This window comes from Gossypium hirsutum, chromosome D01, assembly GCF_007990345.1.
Source record: "Gossypium hirsutum isolate 1008001.06 chromosome D01, Gossypium_hirsutum_v2.1, whole genome shotgun sequence".
In the NCBI taxonomy this organism is placed as follows: Eukaryota; Viridiplantae; Streptophyta; class Magnoliopsida; order Malvales; family Malvaceae; genus Gossypium; species Gossypium hirsutum.
Genome location: NC_053437.1, coordinates 63,846,758 through 63,865,001, shown reverse-complemented (window position 1 = coordinate 63,865,001; position 18,244 = coordinate 63,846,758). Strand labels below are relative to the sequence as shown.

The 18,244-nt window shown below is 34.5% G+C and overlaps 4 protein-coding genes across 11 annotated transcripts; 3 read left to right on the top strand and 1 right to left on the bottom strand.

Annotated features, from left to right (window-relative positions):
• The first annotated feature begins 774 nt into the window (after positions 1-774).
• LOC107905262 (serine/arginine-rich splicing factor RS2Z33) lies at positions 775-3,717 on the top strand. 6 transcript variants are annotated; one of them, XM_016831864.2, is made up of 7 exons: positions 775-898; positions 1,218-1,331; positions 2,356-2,395; positions 2,461-2,556; positions 2,646-2,833; positions 2,925-3,008; positions 3,230-3,717. In XM_016831864.2, the coding sequence occupies exons 2-7, from the start codon at positions 1,225-1,227 to the stop codon at positions 3,570-3,572; spliced, it is 858 nt and encodes a 285-aa protein (XP_016687353.1). In that variant the 5' UTR covers positions 775-898; positions 1,218-1,224; the 3' UTR covers positions 3,573-3,717. The 6 variants fall into 6 exon arrangements, with proteins under 6 accessions (XP_016687353.1, XP_016687355.1, XP_016687354.1 ...); XM_016831866.2 differs by having other exon boundaries at positions 840-898; positions 2,946-3,008; XM_016831865.2 differs by having other exon boundaries at positions 840-898; positions 2,928-3,008.
• A 103-nt stretch (positions 3,718-3,820) lies between these two features.
• Positions 3,821-5,987, top strand: LOC107905264 (uncharacterized). The gene is made up of 4 exons (XM_016831870.2): positions 3,821-4,457; positions 4,654-4,732; positions 5,597-5,684; positions 5,787-5,987. Exons 1-4 carry the CDS (start codon positions 4,134-4,136, stop codon positions 5,893-5,895), a joined length of 600 nt encoding a protein of 199 aa, XP_016687359.1. The 5' UTR covers positions 3,821-4,133; the 3' UTR covers positions 5,896-5,987.
• Positions 5,988-6,630: 643 nt separating this feature from the next.
• Positions 6,631-10,375, top strand: LOC107905263 (glutathione S-transferase L3). The gene is made up of 10 exons (XM_016831869.2): positions 6,631-6,945; positions 7,054-7,125; positions 7,218-7,278; positions 7,391-7,477; positions 8,127-8,225; positions 8,317-8,419; positions 8,497-8,576; positions 9,183-9,290; positions 9,975-10,058; positions 10,154-10,375. Exons 1-10 carry the CDS (start codon positions 6,935-6,937, stop codon positions 10,163-10,165), a joined length of 717 nt encoding a protein of 238 aa, XP_016687358.1. The 5' UTR covers positions 6,631-6,934; the 3' UTR covers positions 10,166-10,375.
• Positions 10,376-13,859: 3,484 nt separating this feature from the next.
• LOC107905265 (uncharacterized) lies at positions 13,860-17,735 on the bottom strand. Of its 3 annotated transcripts, none has more exons than XM_016831871.2 (5): positions 17,072-17,735; positions 16,733-16,905; positions 15,699-15,782; positions 15,307-15,502; positions 13,860-14,317 (listed from the first exon to the last, which is right to left on the bottom strand). In XM_016831871.2, exons 1-5 carry the CDS (start codon positions 17,154-17,156, stop codon positions 14,097-14,099), a joined length of 759 nt encoding a protein of 252 aa, XP_016687360.1. In that variant the 5' UTR covers positions 17,157-17,735; the 3' UTR covers positions 13,860-14,096. The 3 variants fall into 3 exon arrangements, with proteins under 3 accessions (XP_016687360.1, XP_040943629.1, XP_016687361.1); XM_041087695.1 differs by having other exon boundaries at positions 15,699-15,779; positions 17,072-17,412; XM_016831872.2 differs by lacking the exon at positions 15,699-15,782 and having other exon boundaries at positions 17,072-17,423.
• Positions 17,736-18,244: the final 509 nt, after the last annotated feature.

Below are 18,244 nucleotides of genomic sequence, written 5' to 3'. Positions count from 1 at the left end.
GATTCAATTAAGAATAATACCGACTCATTAAAAAAATTGTTGACTTGAGATGAACGATACCTTAAAAACTTTCTCAAGAAAGTACACCTTCCTTTATCACATCTGAAAATGTATCAAACCCAAATATTGAGAAAGAAATCTACATAATATTTCTTTATGCTTAGATTCTCTATTACTTAATTAAAATTCAAGCAATCCTATATCTAATCACACTACTAACAAAATTATTTAAACATAATACGTATCACAATTATTTCAAAATTTTTGAGAAAATAAAAACAAAAAAAAGAGTTAAAATTAGATTTTCTGAGTGTTTTGTGAGTCTGTCTCTTAAGGAGGCTAATTTTCTTATTTTTATGATATAGTTCTTGGATGTGATGTCTTAAGTATGCTCCCATGCATGCCAACACGTATTGTATTCTAAGATGAACATGTATTCCCTAAGTGTGGGTTAGCTTGTATAGTGATGCGAACCCACCACATGCGAACTCATATAAGCAAACTATGTAGGCGATCACTACTGAAGTAAAGAGGATCAGGTCAGTTCCAATCGGGTAAACGGGTAGCGGGTCGAAAATGGCCAACATCATAACAAGATTTATAATTTTATTTCAATAAATCTATCCAATAATTCAGATAAATTATAAAAAAATATATTAAATCACATAAAAAAATGCCAAGGCCTAATTTCGGTAAGCTTCGGCCCAAGCAATTAAGCTTAAGCCCAAATCTACATTCAATAGTATCTTTAATCCTCACCCTTCGATTAAACTAAACACATCCTAACCGTAAATGTGCTCGGTTTATTTATATGTATAAATAAATATTATAAAAGCCTCTTTCTTTTGATTGTTTTTCGTTTAATCGAATTATCGAAGGAGGTTTCTTGACCTGGCAGGTATGAAAGATCAATTTTATCTCCCTGCTTTTGATTTAGGGTTCTTTAGCGATTTTAATTGCCCTTACTCTCTTGATTTAATTGGTAATCGCCTCTAAATTTCACTAATTTCACCCAATTCAATCAATTGGGGTATGGATATTTAGAACAATTGAATTTTAGGGTTTCGAGTTTTTTTTCATACAGGTTAATCTTTGTGATCCATTCAATGCTATAATTGGTTTGGGTTTGTCAGATTATGGTTGAACGATGCCCAAATTTGTTCTTTTTATGGTTTTCTTTTTTTCTTTCTAATTAATTTTTATTTTCACAAGTGCAGTTTCAAAATGCGTCGCTATGATGATCGTTATTGTCATACTCGTCTCTATGTTGGCCATATCTCCTCAAGAACCCGAACACGTGATCTAGAACGTCTCTTTAGCCGATACGGGAGGTAGTTACGAATTCCTCGGTTTCAATGCTGTGAAAGTTGTTAAAATCTTACCAAATTTTAGAGAAAATAATTAACTACTGTATGTATGAATCATATTTTGATGTCACAGTTCACAATAACCTTATACATGCATTATTTACGCCCATTTAGTTTATCCATAATATGGATTTTGGTTTTTTGGCAACGTATGAATTGCGTCTCTCTTTGTTCTTAATGTTCGTTTGACTTAGGAAATCGGCAATGTGAATTAGTGGTAAAAGTATCATAGAGGGCCATTGTACTGGGAGCCGGATTGCATTTTTCCCCCTCTAATTAAAAAAATTGGCAAATTAGTCTTTGTACATTAGATCAAAGGGCAAACTAGTCTTATTAAAAATTTCATCCATTTTTGCTGATAAAAACTGGTCTTTGTACATTAGCATGGGGTACATGTGGCATGCCACGAGTCATTATTTTATCAACCACTTTAGATTTTTAACATTACAAATGGATGAAATTTTAACAAAAAAGATCAATTCGCTTTTTAATCTAATGTATAGGTACTAATTTGCCGTTCTTTATGTAGAGGGAGAAAAATGCCATCCAACTCCTAGTATAGGGGCTTCAATGGTACTTTTACTATGAATTAGCAGTATTAGGGTTCGGTGAGAGGAATGGCCTTCAGCAAGCTTTACGTTATGCTTGGATTTGCACCAGATTTTAATGATCTTATCTGTGTGGGAACCACCTGCCCATAGGTGTTGTAGTGTATTTTAACTTGGATGAATCTTGTTGAAGGTTTCTGGGATTTTGCCAAACCTGGAGGCCTATGGTGAGAGGGGTCGACCTTGGTGGAATTGGTGGGAATTCTTGCCCCGTTTATAGGGACCCTTTGGTGATTCTTTCTGTAGTATTATTCCGTGTTTTAGTGGAAATCGCAACAATCTCAAACTGGTGTTTAGTTCGTCTATGAGGGGTGAAGTATCATACACTTGTAGTACTTAACTACTGATGGCCTTTCTGTTTCTGGCAACCGTTTCCGCAGAATACTTGATGTGGATATGAAGCGTGACTATGCCTTTGTTGTAAGTGATGCTCTTTTCCTTTTTACCCATGTTCTTGTTTTTTTTAGCTCACTTTCTGTAAACAGGACTTTAGCGATCCCCGAGATGCTGATGATGCAAGGTATAGCTTGGATGGTCGGGACTTTGATGGAAGCCGCATTGTTGTTGAGTTTGCAAGGGGGGTGAGTTTTATTAACTTATTCTTTTAACATGCTTGAATCAAACTTTCCTGCTAGATGCCTGAAATTTTCTTATCTTTTGTTTTGGCTAGGTGCCACGAGGTTCTCAGGAATATCTAGGAAGAGGCCCCCCTCCTGGATCTGGTCGCTGCTTTAATTGTGGTGTTGATGGCCATTGGGCCAGAGATTGTACAGCTGAGGACTGGAAGAACAAATGTTATCGTTGTGGAGAAAGAGGTCACATAGAACGAAACTGCAGGAACAGTCCCCGAAAACTGAGGTAACCCTTTTCTGCTATGACTTCACCTTGTCAATCTTGATATTGTGTCCCCTTTTTTATTCTGAGGTAACCTTTCATGCTTATGTTCTAGTAGTTCTCGTTCACCTATTAGATCTCGCTCACCTCGCCGTGGCAGAAGCCGGGGTCGAAGTTACAGCCGTGGCCTGAGCTACTCGTAAGTAAACTTTTAGTGCAAAATTTTTTTAACTTCAATTAGTTGTAGTTTTTCTGACAAAATAAAAAGGAATGGAAGCATCATCTATCATGGATAGTTAGAAAATGGATTGACTACTAAAGAAGTGCACCTTTATTTTTTCGTTTCTTTAAAATGGTTTTAAGAATCGTCTTTATGCACTGATAGTTTGTTGTTCTAACGCATTCACATTTTTATGCCAGTCGTTCAAGATCTCCGGTTAGGAGAGAACATAGTTTCAGATTAGAGAGCCCTGAGGCTGAGAACAGCCCATCCCTCTCCAAGGGGAGGAATCACAGCCCTTCTCCCCGAAATCGGAAATTGTCTGCTCTGCAAGATGAAGCCGATTATGATGACCATAGTCCCAAGGAAGTGAACCGGAGCCCTGCCAGTCCCGATAGAGATGAGAGCCCTGACAGAAGCCAGTACCGAAGCTCTTCTGATGGCAATGGTCGCAGCCTAAGTCCCAGTGTGAGAGACAACAATAGTCCTGTTGATGTCGAATATGATGACCCACTTACACCGAGAGGAAGCGCATCACCTTAAATGTCCCTTCCCCCTTGCCCCCTACAAATTTCATTTCCAGATAGATTGTCATGTTACATAAAACCATAGGATGTTATACTTTTTAAACTCTTAGGGATAAGATTGGCTGACAAAATAAATTTCTGAAATTTCGTTGGTTGGTTTTCGTTTCTTGCTTCATTTCCATTTCATGTATGTTTACTTTTTGGTTATTCTAACTTTAAAAAATTACAAAATATTACTGGACTATCAATAACTTATTTGAAGGTTTTTGACTTACTGAGTTGAGAAGATTATTTTTTAAGGAAAAAGCCTCGTTAAGGAGTTCTAAATGACAATTTAACGATCAATATAATAGATCAATATTTATCACTAAATAGAACATATTTTAGATCTAAATCAGTTTAATAGTTGGTAAAATTATTTAGATTTTGATTTATAAATTTGTAGCATTTAAAATTATTTTTTACTACTTTCAAAGTTATTTCTTGAAAAATGAATTGTAGAAAAAAACTCGGACAGAAAAAATTATAGAACTTAAATGAAAACTTATGCATACTTCAATGATCATTTTGAAATTTAATGATACTTTTGGTGACTATAGTTTACCCTATCTTACATACTTCAAAATACAAAATTTCAATCCTTCAAGTCTTTGAATCAACAAAAATGTCCCATATCACTGCGCTGCCGAGTTTCGAAATCGTATGTTCAGCTCACAAGGTTGGGCGGAAAGGAAAGAAGACAGCACCCAAAACCAAGCCGAGCAAAGACACCATGGGCTTTAGTTCAGGGAGGAAGGAGATATGGCGGTGTGTGGAAAACTGCGGCGCATGCTGTAAGCTGGCCAAAGGCCCTGCTTTCGCCACGCCTGAAGAAATTTTCAGTGACCCGTCTGATATCGAGGTTGTCCTTGTTTTGTACAGAAAATGCGCACCATCTGTTTGAAAAAATGATTGACAGAAGAAACCCAGTAGTAACACCAATATAGAAACAATAGCATCCTGGTTTCAATGCCCTTCATTGAAACACTAATTTTAAGAGTTAAATCATATAGGTTGATCTATCATCTCAAACTAACGTAAAGGATTTTTTGTTTTAGCTATACAGAAGCTTAATAGGTCCCGATGGATGGTGCATCCACTATGAGAAAAACACACGCACTTGCTCCATTTACCCTGGTGAGTCTTCTCTATCATTTTCTTTTTCTTTTTTACAGTTCCATGAATTTCACATTAATGACCTGAAAAAAAAACAGCCCGAGCCTTTAACTTAAAAGATGATTATTTTATACACTATGTTGCTTAAATCAAACCTTACCCGCGGGTTGAACCGAAAATTGATTCGGAAAATTTCATTAAATCAGTTGATTTGGAGATTGATACAGACTAATTGAATCGTATTTAACTTTTAATGATTTATTTAATCAAAAGAGAAAAATTGATCAGACAAGTTCAATCATTGATTCAGTTCGGAAAATCTTAATACCAACTATTGTTAAGAAAACATAAGCAATATTAAGTTGTCAAATGGGTTTAAATTATATTAGAAAAATAAAAATTAATAAAGAAAAAACACGATAGCTTCTTGTGATGTTTTTCAAGCCAAATATCAATCTATTTCTTGATGGCCTTTTCGGTCCCCTTCCATGGAGGCTATTCTTCATACTTATAAGTTGCGATTCTTCGAAGTGATGTGTTAGGAGTAATTAGATGTCATATATAACAAGTTATTCCCATTAGACTCAGTATGTATCTTTAGAGTTATCCTTACTAAGATTCCGCGAGCTAGCGAGGCAAGTTAGCAGGGTGACGAGCTAAAAGAGAGCTGGTTGACATCCCTTCATTGATTGGGTCGCATCCTAAATTTTGGGTTTGTAAAGTATCATGGAACAATACTTAATAATAGTCCAAATTTAAATAACCAAAATTCGAAATGAATCTAACCCAAATTAACTTCCAATCCGAAATAAACTCAATGACCCTGCTCCATTATCAATCTCATATTTTAAAAATACCTAATGCTAAGGGTGGGTTGAATTTCAGATCGTCCATATTTCTGCCGAGTGGAACCTGATATATTCAAGAAGCTATATGGAATTGAGAATAGAAAGTTCAACAAGGAAGCTTGCAGGTCCGACCTCTCATTCATGCATTAGAACAAATGGAAGCCTTGTTTCTTTGTTTTAGTTGTTAAAAAAGACATGGATGCATGCTTGTTGTGTTGCTTTTGCAGTTGCTGTCGGGACACCATCAAGGCTATTTATGGACCCAATTCCAAGGAATTGAAGAACTTCAACACCTCTATTAATGATTCTTCCTCTGCTCTTTCCACCGGCGTGTAGCATTGCTGCTGATGACTTGAATTTATACTATTTATACAGTACTTGAATTTAAATTTGCAAATTTATTCTCTAAATTCCCCTTTAAATCCAAATATCTCTTTGTTAAATTTCAATTAAATAAATTATATCTAAAAATATCTAAATAAAAAAACTAAAGTTAAATATATATTTTGAATATTTCTGTTAATTATAAAAATAAAATAAATTTGAATAATGAAACTTTAGTTTAAATTATCAAAAATAAAAGATATTACAGCTAATGAAAATCGAAAGGTTATAATAATTAATATACCTAGACTTAAATATTATATTAATTTTTCTATAAAAATAAATTGATTTTTACAAACGTCATGGTATGACAAATAGTTCATATAAGAAATAGATAATGACTATATTTGAAACATGTCACGTCCATGAACGAACCCCTCACAAAAGTCTTATCAGATGCAATCGATCAGTTACTGTCAGTCGAGTCATTTTAAGTTTGTTACTTATCAAGTTAAACGCAATCCTTTCAGATTCAGATTATTTTAGATTTAGACCAATACTTTTATTAAAAAAACAAAATCCGATCTTTTAAAAAGTTAAGTCACTCAAAAAAATTTAAATTTAATATTATAAGTTAAAATTAAACGAATCGTTTATAAATATACACAGATTTTAAAACCCAAACAGTACAAAATTAACCAATTATTATAATATATATATATTAAGCTTAGCTTAAATTCACCACTTGAGCCTACCCAGCACATCGCCTATGACTTTCAGTGTTCTACATCTTCAATTTTTCCATTGGCGGCCGGTGTGTCACACTCTAAAAAGGAAATATTCCTGTAAATCTTTTTTATCGAATGTAACCGTCCCTTCTAGATTTTGCCACCTACCAGTCGATGTCGTCATTGCTGATCATCACACTTAAAAGTGTTTTTCCGTCCCACCCTATAAAGCCAGACTGTTCTTTTTGCATGTGGACACAATTGTGAACCAAATTAAAAGCTTAAACCAACAAAAAAAAAATTGAAGCTTGCACACTCCAACAATGGCTACCGAGTAAGAATCTTGAATTATCTTCTCAATTTTCAAGCTTTCTATCAACTTCAGGTCCTGGGTTTCTCTAAAAGTCATTCCTTTTTTTGTTTCATTGTTTTTTAATTTCAGAACAGTAGAGTCTTTGCCTCCTACATTGGAAGCTAATGCTGAGCAACCTCCATTGTTTGATGGAACTACCAGGTTTCACTCTTTATGTTCTGGGTTTTACAATTCATATATGTATTTGCATGTGTTTATTGTCAATGTTGACCACTTTTTTGGTCATCTTAAAGGTTGTATACTTCTTATCCTTGCCCTTTTGCACAACGTGTGTGGATCACCAGGAATTATAAGGTTGTTTATTAATTCATTGATTTTGTTTTTTATTTTGATTTTTTAAAGCCTTACTGCTATGAAATTGTTGTTTACTTTAAATAATCGGCTTGAGTTCTTGTTTGGGTTGTAGGGATTGCAAGATGAGATTAAACTTGTTCCTTTGAACCTTCAAAATAGACCTGCTTGGTACAAGGAAAAAGTTTACCCTGTAAACAAGGTCAGACATTTAAAAAGTTGGAATGTTGTTTTGATTTTGGTAGAGATATTTAATAATGGTTAAGAATTTTGTCAATAAAATATTAATGTATTGAGAATAAAAAATGGTGCTTTAAGGACCATGTTTAACCTAAGCTCTTTTGTCAACTAGCTTCATGCTTGGACTTAATAATAAGGATTAAATCACTTTTTGTGGCCTGAACTTGGCAACTATTTTGACGGTGGGTCTTGAACTTTTTTTTATCAAGTTAGGTTTGAATTTTGTAATTGTTGGGCTTGAACTTTTTTTGTGCAAGTTAGTTCTTGAGATTTTTTTGAAAACTCTAAAATTTAAGCTCCAATGTGGGAACAATTGTGCAATTTAGGCCCCAATATGGGAATGACTGCCAAGTCCAGGGATTAACTTGAATAAAAAGAAAAGTTCAAGTCCCAATGTGAGAACAATTGCCTAGTTCAGGCTCTAGCGCGAGAACAATTGCCAAGTTCAGGCCCCAAATAGTGATTTAACCCATTATAAAATATAGCTTGAATTTCCTCTCACTCCTTTTGTCCTTTTGGAGTGTTGATGAAACTTTGAGATCACCATGTTTGAGCTTTATGAACCCTTTCTTTTGGTCATTATTTACTATGCTAATTGATTTGATTTTCAGGTGCCATCCTTGGAACATAATGGCAAAATCATTGGGGAGAGTCTTGATCTGATTAAATATGTTGATAGCAACTTTGAAGGACCTTCTCTTGTACCAAATGTAAGATTGATGGAGTCATCTTACCACACTTCGATGACGGTTTCCCGTTCCATCTATATTAACCGAAGTGATCTTTTTCAAAATGTTGTAGGATCCTGACAAGAAAAGGACCTTAGAGGAGTTGTTGTCATATACTGACAAATTTATGGAAATGCTTTTTGCTTCATTTAAAGGAGACCCAGAAAAAGAAGCTGGTTAGTGTTGTCGATATCTTCTTGTATTTTGTATATAGTTCAATATGGACTAAACTAAAACTTTGGACTTGCATTAGGTGCTGCTTTCAATTACTTGGAGGATGCTCTTAAAAAGTATGATGATGGTCCATTTCTCCTAGGCCGGGACTTTAGTCTGGTAAGTCGATGATGCTAAATTGCTTCCCTGCTGCTATTTTATGTGGTCGTTGTTTCTTAATCGAGTTTCAATGTGTCTATAAACATGTAAAAGGTTAAATTAATGATAATCTTGTATGTATGACATCAGGGTCGAAGCCAGAAATTCTTTTAGGGGAGGGTTGAGTTGAAGTTATAGATTATTATGAGAGTTAAAATGTAATTTCATCATTGTATTGGCTTATATCTTTCTGGTTTTCAAAAGAAGTAAATTGAAATTTTAACATTTTGGGGGCCAGACTATAATTTTACTATATTTATTAAAGATTTTATTAATTTGAGGGTATAAAGCTGCAATTTTTCAGTTTAGGGGGGCTAAGGTCCCTGCCTACCCCCTCCATTCGCCCCTATATGATATGGATGTACTCAAATTTTTCAAAGTTTTTTCATATATTTGGAGGATCATTCCTTAATACCGTGTCTAAATACGAGCCTAGGCATAGGACATAGGTACTTTAGGGAAAAATCAAGAGTTCGAGTAACAAATTGTAATCGATAATAGCTATGGCTATATTATTATGTATCATTTTTCTGTTAAGATATATGAATGAAAGTTTGTTGTTTTCAGGCGGACATTGCCTACATTCCTTTTGTTGAAAGATTCCAGATCTTCTTATCGGAGGTTTTTAAGTATGACACCATTGCCGGCAGGCCTAAACTCGCTGCATGGATTGAGGTATCATCTGAAAGCTATACATACATATACATATACTTGTATACACGCAAGGGTAGAGGTGTAAGTGAGACACTGGTGCTTACAAGCTACTTGAGTTTGAGTTAAAAAAAAAATCGAACTTAATTCAGTAATTATTGAGCTAAGCTTGAGCTCGAGCAACTCAAGCTATTGAGTAAGTCGAATTTGAGTTTAGTAATATTTGACTTGAAGGGTCACAAGCCTTATTGAGCTTTTCATATTTGTATATTATTAAATTACATTATTGTCCTTAATATATATTGTTAACTCTAAACTTAATTATCGAGCCTAGTTCTAGCTCGAGCTTAAAACCTGATGTTTGATCGAGCTCAAATCAAGTATTGAGCTCTGATTTTCGAGTTGAACTCAAGCTCAAACTTGACAATATTCGGACTTAGCTCAGCTTGATTACACCCCTAGCTTTGTCAATGTTTGTTAAAATGCTGTTTCTAATCGAAATTTGTTCGAATTAGCCTCAGCTTTTACTCATTTTCTTTCGTCGTATCTTCTAATCATAGCTGCATAAATTGCACATCACAGTCCCGTCTTGAAAACATTCATATCAAGAACTTTAGTAGTAATCCGATATATACCCTTCCACAATGTTTGTTTCTTCATTTTCGTTCTTGAATAATACTTAATATTCCAATAAATTTAATGATGCAGGAGTTGAACAAGATTGACGCCTATAAACAGACGAAGACAGTTGATCCAAAACAGTTGGTGGAATACTATAAGCAGCGTTTCATGGTACCTAAGTTATCAACACCCTCAAGACTATAACTATTTTCATCAACTGTTAGTGCAAAAAATTGCTTACTACTGTATTTGCTATCTCATTGCAGGCTCAGAAGTGATGGAACTGCTGACATCTTAAGATATATACATAATATATATATATGTATGTATGAAAATAAGCTTGGTGTTTGTTGATGAGTGTTTCTTGTTTGTTTTCTTCAGTGATATACTCTATGATAGTATGTACTTGTGCCAGTTTGAAGTATCTCTAGCATGTAATAGCATTTGGAATTTTACATGAATAAATTTGAAGCAACTGAGATTTTGCATTTCAAATGAGTTACTTATTTAATTATTTTTTTAAGTAAACCTGTTCACTCGCTAAAAAAGTGGGAGAGTTTGAGTAAAAATATATGTCTGAAAAGTAGACTTGGGTAAAAAATAAGACTTATTTAGAAAATGGACCGGATCTCAGTAATGTTTTTTTAGCCTGGCCCAGTCTGGATATATGCTTAAAGAAAAATTGTCTAAGTATCGATACCTTTGGCAAGGTGTCAATACCTTAGCTATGTATCTAGGTCGAGTTGGCTTGAGCTTGGGTCTAGTATCTACAATTTGGACCAAATTTGAATAAAATTTTAAACTCATTTTTCGAGTCAATATGAGTTTGAGCCTGAAATTTTTATTAGGACTTGGTCGACACTTTTACCTTTAAAATTATATTTACTTTTAAAAGGTTATATTTGAATTTTAGTATTTTTAACTGCAGATAATTTATTGTCCAGATTTATTATAATTTAATTTTGATTTCAATGCCTTCATTGAAACACTAATTTTAAGAGCTAAATTGTATAGGTTATTCTATCATCCCAAACAATTTGTTAAGAAAACATAAGCAATATTAAGTTGTCAAATGGGTTTAAATTATATTAGAAAAATAAAAACTAACAAATAAAAAACACATCACAGCTTCTTGTGATGTTTTTCAAGTCTAATATCAGTGTACTTGATGGCTTTTTCGGTCCCCTTCCATGTGGGCTATCCTCCATCCTTATAAGGTACGGTTCCTTGATGTGACTTGCTAAGGATAACTAGATGTCATGCATAATGACACATTATCCCTCTTAAGCTCAACAAGTATCTTTAGAGTTATCCTTACTGAGATCTCACGAACTAGTAGAGTGACGAGCTAACAGAGAGCTGGATGACATCCCTTTCCCTTCCTTGATTGGGTCGGATCCCAGATTTCAAGTTTGTGAAGTATCATAGAACAATACTTGATAATAATCCAAATTTAAATAACCAAAATTCGAAACAATTAAAACTCCGAAAATCTTTTCAAAAAAATAAATAAAATTTGAAATGAATCGAACCTAAATTACCTTCCAATCCAAAGTAAACTCAATCCTGGACCCTGCTCATTTATCAATATCATATTTTGAAAATACATAATGCTAAGGATGGGTTGAATTTCAGATCGTCCATATTTTTGCCGAGTGGAAGCTATTACACATCAGTAAGCGCCAACTCGAAACCTAGATAGAATCCAGGCCGCCTGCCCATGACTCGGATATGTCCTACTAGATGATTGAGTGCGAGGTGAGCCGCGAAAGGAGAGCAAGGGGAGTTCGTGGACTAGCTCGCAAGGCAAGTTCACATATTGAGCTTGCACAAACCAAAAGAAGGCCACAATCTCAGTTCGCACGCGTCCAAGGAGCTCGCAGAAAGGGGACCGCGTGTTTCACAGGCAACCTAGAGTGAAACACGTGTCCAACAGACCTGGAGCCCGCACGGAATGTTAGTACCAAGAGCATAAAGGACCGCATGCTCCGCAGACAACAAAGAATGAAACACATGTCCAGCAGGTCTGAGATTCGCACGGAATGTTAATACCAGGAACGGCAGAGTTAAGACAAAACTGTGTGGTCATATGGTGAGCTGTAAATATAAATACTCAAATGCTCCCGTCAATAAGACACGAGAAAAAGTTTACTCAACAATTGGTGTGGTGAGCATGGGCAGACTTCCGATTATTAGATTTCAAAGAGTTTGTTGGGAGCATTCGGGTATAAAGAGACCTCGAGCTACGATAGACCACAAGTTATATGCTTGGATCAAGAGGAAACCTAGATGACTCCAATAATTCACACCAATTGTTTAAATCTGATGATCGAAAGTTTATCCACGCTCACCGCACTAATTGCTGAGCAATCTTTTTCTCGTGTTTTATTGATGGAAACATTTAGCTATTTATATATGCTATTACGGCTCACCATATGACCCCCACAATTTTTGTCTTGACTCCGCTGTTCCTGGTATTAACATTTTGTGTGGATCTTAGACCTGCTGGACATGTGTTTCATTCTGGGTTGCCTACAGAGCACGTAGTCCTTTCTGATATTGGTACTGACATTCCATGCGGGCCTCAGGTCTATTGGATACATGTTTCACTCTAGGTTACCTGTGGAACACGCAATCTCCTTTTTGCGAGCTCCTTGGACGCATGCGAACTGATATTGTGACCTTCCCCTAGTTCGTGCGAGCTCAACATGCGAACTTGCCTTGCGAGCTGGGTCCGCAAACTCCCCTTGCTCTCCTCTTACGGCTCGCCTCACACTCAATCATATGGTAAAACCTATCTGAGTCAAGGACAAGCGACCCGAAGTTTATCTAGGTTTCTGGTTGACACCTAATGATGTGTAACAAAACCTAATATATTCAAGAAGCTATATGGAATTGAGAATAGAAAGTTCAACAAGGAAACTTGCAGGTCCGACCTCTCATTCATGCATCAGAACAAATGGAAGCCTTGTTTCTTTGTTTTAGTTGTTAAAAGACATGGATGCATGCTTGTTGTGTTGCTTTTGCAGTTGCTGTCGGGACACCAAGGCAATTTATGGACCCAATTCCAAGGAATTGAATAACTTCAACACCTCTATTAAAGATTCCTCCTCTGCTCTTTCCCCCGGCGTTTAGCACTGTCGTTGATGACTTGAATATATACGATTTATACAGTATTTGAATTTAAATTTGCAAATTTATTCTATAAATTCCCCTTTAAATCCAAATATTTCTTTGTCAAATTTCAATTAAATAAATTATATCTAAAAATATCTAAATAAAAAAAATTAAAGTTAAATATATACTTTGAATATTTCCGTTAATTATAAAAATAAAATAAATTTGAATAATGAACTTTTAGTTTAAATTATCAAAAATAAAAGATATAACAGCTAATGAATATCGAAAGGTTAATATCCGTTTTCACTCTGAATATATAATAATTAATATACCTAGACTTAAATATTATATGAATTTTTCCATAAAAAGTAACTCGAACACACTATATATTACAAACGTCATGATTTGACAAATAATTCAAATCAAAGATAGATAGTGACCATATTCAAAACATATCATATCACAACCATGAACAAACTCCTTACAAAGAAGTCTTATCATATCCAATCGATTAATTACCATCAGTCGAATCATTTTAAGTTCGTCACTTGATAATTCAAACGCAATCATTTCATATTCAAATCAATTTAAATTTGGACCAATTCTGGTTCAAGTTGATCGGATTCAAATTCTTGAGTTTCTATAGATATAGCAAAAAGTGTCGAGTTTGAGTTCAAATTAATGATATCGAATTTCAAGTTCGAGTCAAATCTGACCATTCTTGAAAAGAAAGGCCCTTGAAGTTCAATCATCAGATCAAAAAATGGTCCTTCAAATCATCACTTGGGGTATCTAAAATGCCCAAAACAGCAAAACCTAGAAAGTACTGTTTTATCATACACAATGCCATCATTTGTATAAAATGCTCAAGCTTTATATTCCCTTTATTTGCTAGTCAACAACAAAAAGCAACCATGTAGATCTTAACAAATAGATGTGCCAACAGGACCACAAAGCTCAACTATACATCATATCTGAAGCCACCTTAGAACACACAGCTGTAGAATATATATATATATTTCTCCACAGAGCAAAATTTTAGGAAAGGTAAGCTTCCTGTACAGGAGGTACCGAGTTGTTTAATCATATTCAATTACCAAGCTCTAGTTCATCCTCGAGGTCATCCCCTTCTTCGAACAGTTTTAAGAACCGAGCCTGATCTTGTTGCCTCTTCCTCTTTTGCCAGTATTTATAAGCCATCATCAGTCCAAATATTGTTACAGTTGAAGCCACTAGAACAATCAGTACAATTATAGCAACACGCAATTCATTCCCCTTATTATCATTATTGGTATCTGTATTGAAAGTACCTAACACATAGCAAATAAAGCATTGTCAACATATATATCTAAATGACCTTATAATATGCATTTGAAATTGAATATGGGTAAGCTAGAGAAGAAAAAGAGATCATATGAATATATGATGAATAATTTGTATTCTCAGCCAGGCAATCCCATAGTCCAGCTGACATGGCCAACCTTAGCCCTTAAAGTATAACCCTTTTTTTTTACTAGTAGCCAATATAGATATAGCGCTAAAAGTATCATGGAAGCCCATGTATTAGGAGTCGAACTGCATTTTGCCCCCTCAACTCAAAAAATGACAAATTAGTCCCTATACATTAGATCAAAAAACAAGTTGATCCTTCCGTTAAATTTTCATTCATTTCTACGGTTAAAAGTTGATCCCCTAGCATGAGGTACACATGGCATGCCACATGTCACTATCTAATTATTCTATTAACCATGCCAGTTTTTATCAGTACAATGGATGAATTTTTAACAAAAAAGACCAATTTGCTCTTAAATTTAAGATACAAGGACTAATTTGCCCATTTTTTAGTAGAGGGGGACAAAATACAATTGGACTCCTGGTACAAGGACTTCCATGGTGCTTTTACCTAGATATAGCTCATTTGGCTCTTTTTATTGTATCAAAGGAACTTTGAATTTTCTAGTTAAATGGGGCCAAAGAAACCAATCTTATTTCAGCAATATTTTAACTTTTTACTGTAGAACAACTAACCAGAAATTCCAACGTAAGAACATTGACACAAAATGGAACAATCTTTTTGGTTGATTTCCTTTCTATGCCAACTCTCAAACCTTGTCGAAGTTAAAGTGACAAGCGCATAACTATTGAGGACAAGAGAAGAGCTGGTATACAAAATGGAATAACTAACATCCATAAAAAGGAACTGAATCAAGCAATGCCTTAAACAAGCCCATTGGCCATTAATATGGCATAACAGCTCCTAAGGATAAAGTATGGGACAAAAGGAGGAAAAAAACTTTACCAGCTGGAAGAGATGTGCATTCTTCACAGTTGAATGTGACATTAAGTTCCTTTTCTTTAAACAATATATATTTCCCATTAGCTTTGAAGTCTGAAGCACAGAACTCCCACTCATCAAATACATCATCTGATTTAAATGTGTCCTTCTCGTAGAATCCACACCGCTTGCATTTCTTGCTTTTGAGTTCTGTAAGAGGCTGAAAACACAAAGAAGACACTTTTATCCCATGCTCTTCGTAAAAAGGAACTGCCATACATGCAAATTCGATAGAGCAGCAGCAACTCATGAAGGGCTTAGTTAAAGTAAAATGCAATAGCACCCTTATCCAGAACATCAAGTTAACCAAAGGACCAAATTTGTGCAAATCTCAAATAGGCAGCCTAGTCAAGTACTTCATTTGTCTCTTGAATCTCAATGTAACGGTAAAAGTCCCATGGAGGCCCTTGTACTAAGAGCAAGATTGCTTTTTGTCCCTTCTACACCAAAAATGAGCAAATTAGTCCCTATACGTTAGATCAAAAAGCAAATTAGTCCTTCTATTAAAAATTCCATCCATTTCTATTGTTAAAAACTGATCCCTATACGTCAGAATGAGGTACACATTGCCACATATGAATGTTTGGTTATTCTATCAATCAAGCCAGTTTCTAACAATAAAAATGGATGAAATTTTTAATAAAAAGGATTTGTTTGTTGTTTGATCTAACACACAAGAACTAATTTGCCCATTTTTTGAGAAAATGGGGCAAAATACAATCTAACTCCTAGTACAAGGACATCCATGGTACTTTCACCCAATGTAACAGTAACACATAGAGAGCTAAAATTTAACTAATTCACTAAAGAACCTTTGGTTCAGCAAACATAATGTAAGGATTTACATTAGGTCAGCATCCATACAGGAGAAAACTCAAAATATAACAACTTTCACTAAGTTTCCATTAGTAAATGAAAAGGGTATTATGTCATATGGTGCTCAGACTCTTCATTTTATCTTTTTTTATTCTAAGACAAATAGAAATGAGTACCAGAATATTACCTTTCAAATATTCCCAAAATACATTAAAAAAATTTAAAAATTAAAGATACCCCTAACAAATAGATACCCATATCCAACACCTACATGTCCAAGTAACATAAATTATATCACTATAAAATAGAGAAAACCTAAACCAATAAAACATGAAACAAAAACCAAACAAATCCCTGAAAAAAGCACAAAACAGAACTCCAAAAAAAAACACTTCTTTTCCAGCTACTGGATTCCATATTTCATAAAGCTAGCCCTAATTTAGGTTCTTAATAATAACAGGATCAGAAAAAAAAAAGCTCTGAAATATTGATCACTGGTTTTTATTCTATCAATTGATTTTACAGTACTTGACAGTATTAAAAAAATGAAAATCAGAGAGAATACTGTAAAAACCTGCCAAGATTCTTCACCCTTGAAAGTATAGACAGTATCTGCTTTGGTGACATCTGGCAAAACCGTCATATTCTCTCCTTTGCAGACGAAATAAACCGTCGGTTCTGTTATCCACTCGTGCGTGTTGTATATTTCAATTGAATCCAATCTAACTACTGCCGATGAAATCAATCCTTCAAAATAAAAATAAAAAGAATATTGCATCTTAATTTCAAATTTCCAGCTAAAAAACACGAATCTAACCTATTTTATGAAAAAATCAAAGAGATACGTCAACATCAAATCCACTACATATCCTCCGTTTGTTTGTTTCTCGGGGGGGGGGGACTTAACTATTACCTGAAAAGCAGCTGAAGAAGATCCACCAAACAAGACAACGGAAGAAAATCCTCGAATTCATCGACATAGCGAGCCCAAAAAACATCGAAATCTTCAATCAAAGGATAAAAGAAAAATTCAAAATCAAAGAAATTAGGAAAAGTGCGCAGTACGCACCTTTCCTTCCTATAAATTTCTCCTTTTTTATTTAAATATTTTGGTAAACGAAAGGAATAAAACAAATTTATGAGAGAAATGGCGGTTTTTGAAAGCTTGTTTTTCCTTTGTTTTTGTTTGCGTGGGAAAGAGGGTGAGTAAAAGCGATTGTTGTTGCTGACCGGTTCGCACTGCGGGTAATTGGACGTTGCTAGCGTCTTTTGTAAGCGGGTTGCGCATTGTTAACCCTTGGCTTTTAAAATCTTGCCACGTGTTGGATAAATGAATATTTGATTACGTGTCGAGATCTGAAAGTTGTCTTGGATTTGGGCTTTCAATGGAGAGAGAGGGGTTGCAATTCAACATCTTAATCCAGATATGTCTAAAATTTTACATTAATTCAGCCTAAACTCAACCCAACCTATGATCAAATCAAATTTGCTCGTTAATTTTGGGACGGAAGGATGTGAAAAAGCTTAAGCCATGAAACACCCATCTCAATCCATGATTATAGATTGAGACACTCCTCAAAACTTGATCACATGTTTGAGAAATATATGGTTGATTTCCTCAACAAGACAAATTTTAGTTGTTGATAAGAATATTTTATACTTTAAGAATCGATAGTGACACATTAGTAAATAATTGTGGATCGCCACATTAACATTGCAATGATTAAGTTAATTATAGTTAAAAAGTATATTAATATAGTAACGGTTAAAGATGTTTTTTTCGTTAGAATATGCTAAATGGTAAAAAACTGAGCAAAATTTTATATTTATAAATAAGAGTATAATAAATTCAAATATTAACTTTTCTACTTGAATTTTTTTTAATTTGAGATTTGAGATTTTTTTTTAATTTAGTACCTTAATTTGATTTTAACGTTCAATTTAACATTTAAGTTTGACTTCATCGTTCAATTTGGTATACTAAAGTACACATGTCAAACATCGGGCTACATGATGCTATTTGGTCTATGTACTAATTGAATATTAAAATCAAATTCATGTATCAACTTAAAAATAAATAAATAAA

Coding starts and splice junctions, on each gene's coding strand:
- LOC107905265 (XM_016831871.2), bottom strand. CDS start 17,156: ATGTTTTTTGGGCTCGCTATGTCGATGAATTCGAGGATTTTCTTCCGT. Junction 15,503..15,698: donor AGATTCAAGAGACAAATGAA/GTACTTGACTAG, acceptor TTGTGTTTTCAG/CCTCTTACAGAACTCAAAAG. Junction 14,318..15,306: donor ATGCACATCTCTTCCAGCTG/GTAAAGTTTTTT, acceptor GCTATGTGTTAG/GTACTTTCAATACAGATACC.
- LOC107905263 (XM_016831869.2), top strand. Junction 7,126..7,217: donor TTGTTTGATGGAACTACCAG/GTTTCACTCTTT, acceptor GTCATCTTAAAG/GTTGTATACTTCTTATCCTT. Junction 8,226..8,316: donor GACCTTCTCTTGTACCAAAT/GTAAGATTGATG, acceptor AAAATGTTGTAG/GATCCTGACAAGAAAAGGAC.
- LOC107905262 (XM_016831864.2), top strand. CDS start 1,225: ATGCGTCGCTATGATGATCGTTATTGTCATACTCGTCTCTATGTTGGC. Junction 2,396..2,460: donor AGCGTGACTATGCCTTTGTT/GTAAGTGATGCT, acceptor TTCTGTAAACAG/GACTTTAGCGATCCCCGAGA. Junction 2,557..2,645: donor TTGTTGAGTTTGCAAGGGGG/GTGAGTTTTATT, acceptor TGTTTTGGCTAG/GTGCCACGAGGTTCTCAGGA.
- LOC107905264 (XM_016831870.2), top strand. CDS start 4,134: ATGATACTTTTGGTGACTATAGTTTACCCTATCTTACATACTTCAAAA. Junction 4,733..5,596: donor CACTTGCTCCATTTACCCTG/GTGAGTCTTCTC, acceptor GTTGAATTTCAG/ATCGTCCATATTTCTGCCGA. Junction 5,685..5,786: donor TTCAACAAGGAAGCTTGCAG/GTCCGACCTCTC, acceptor TTGCTTTTGCAG/TTGCTGTCGGGACACCATCA.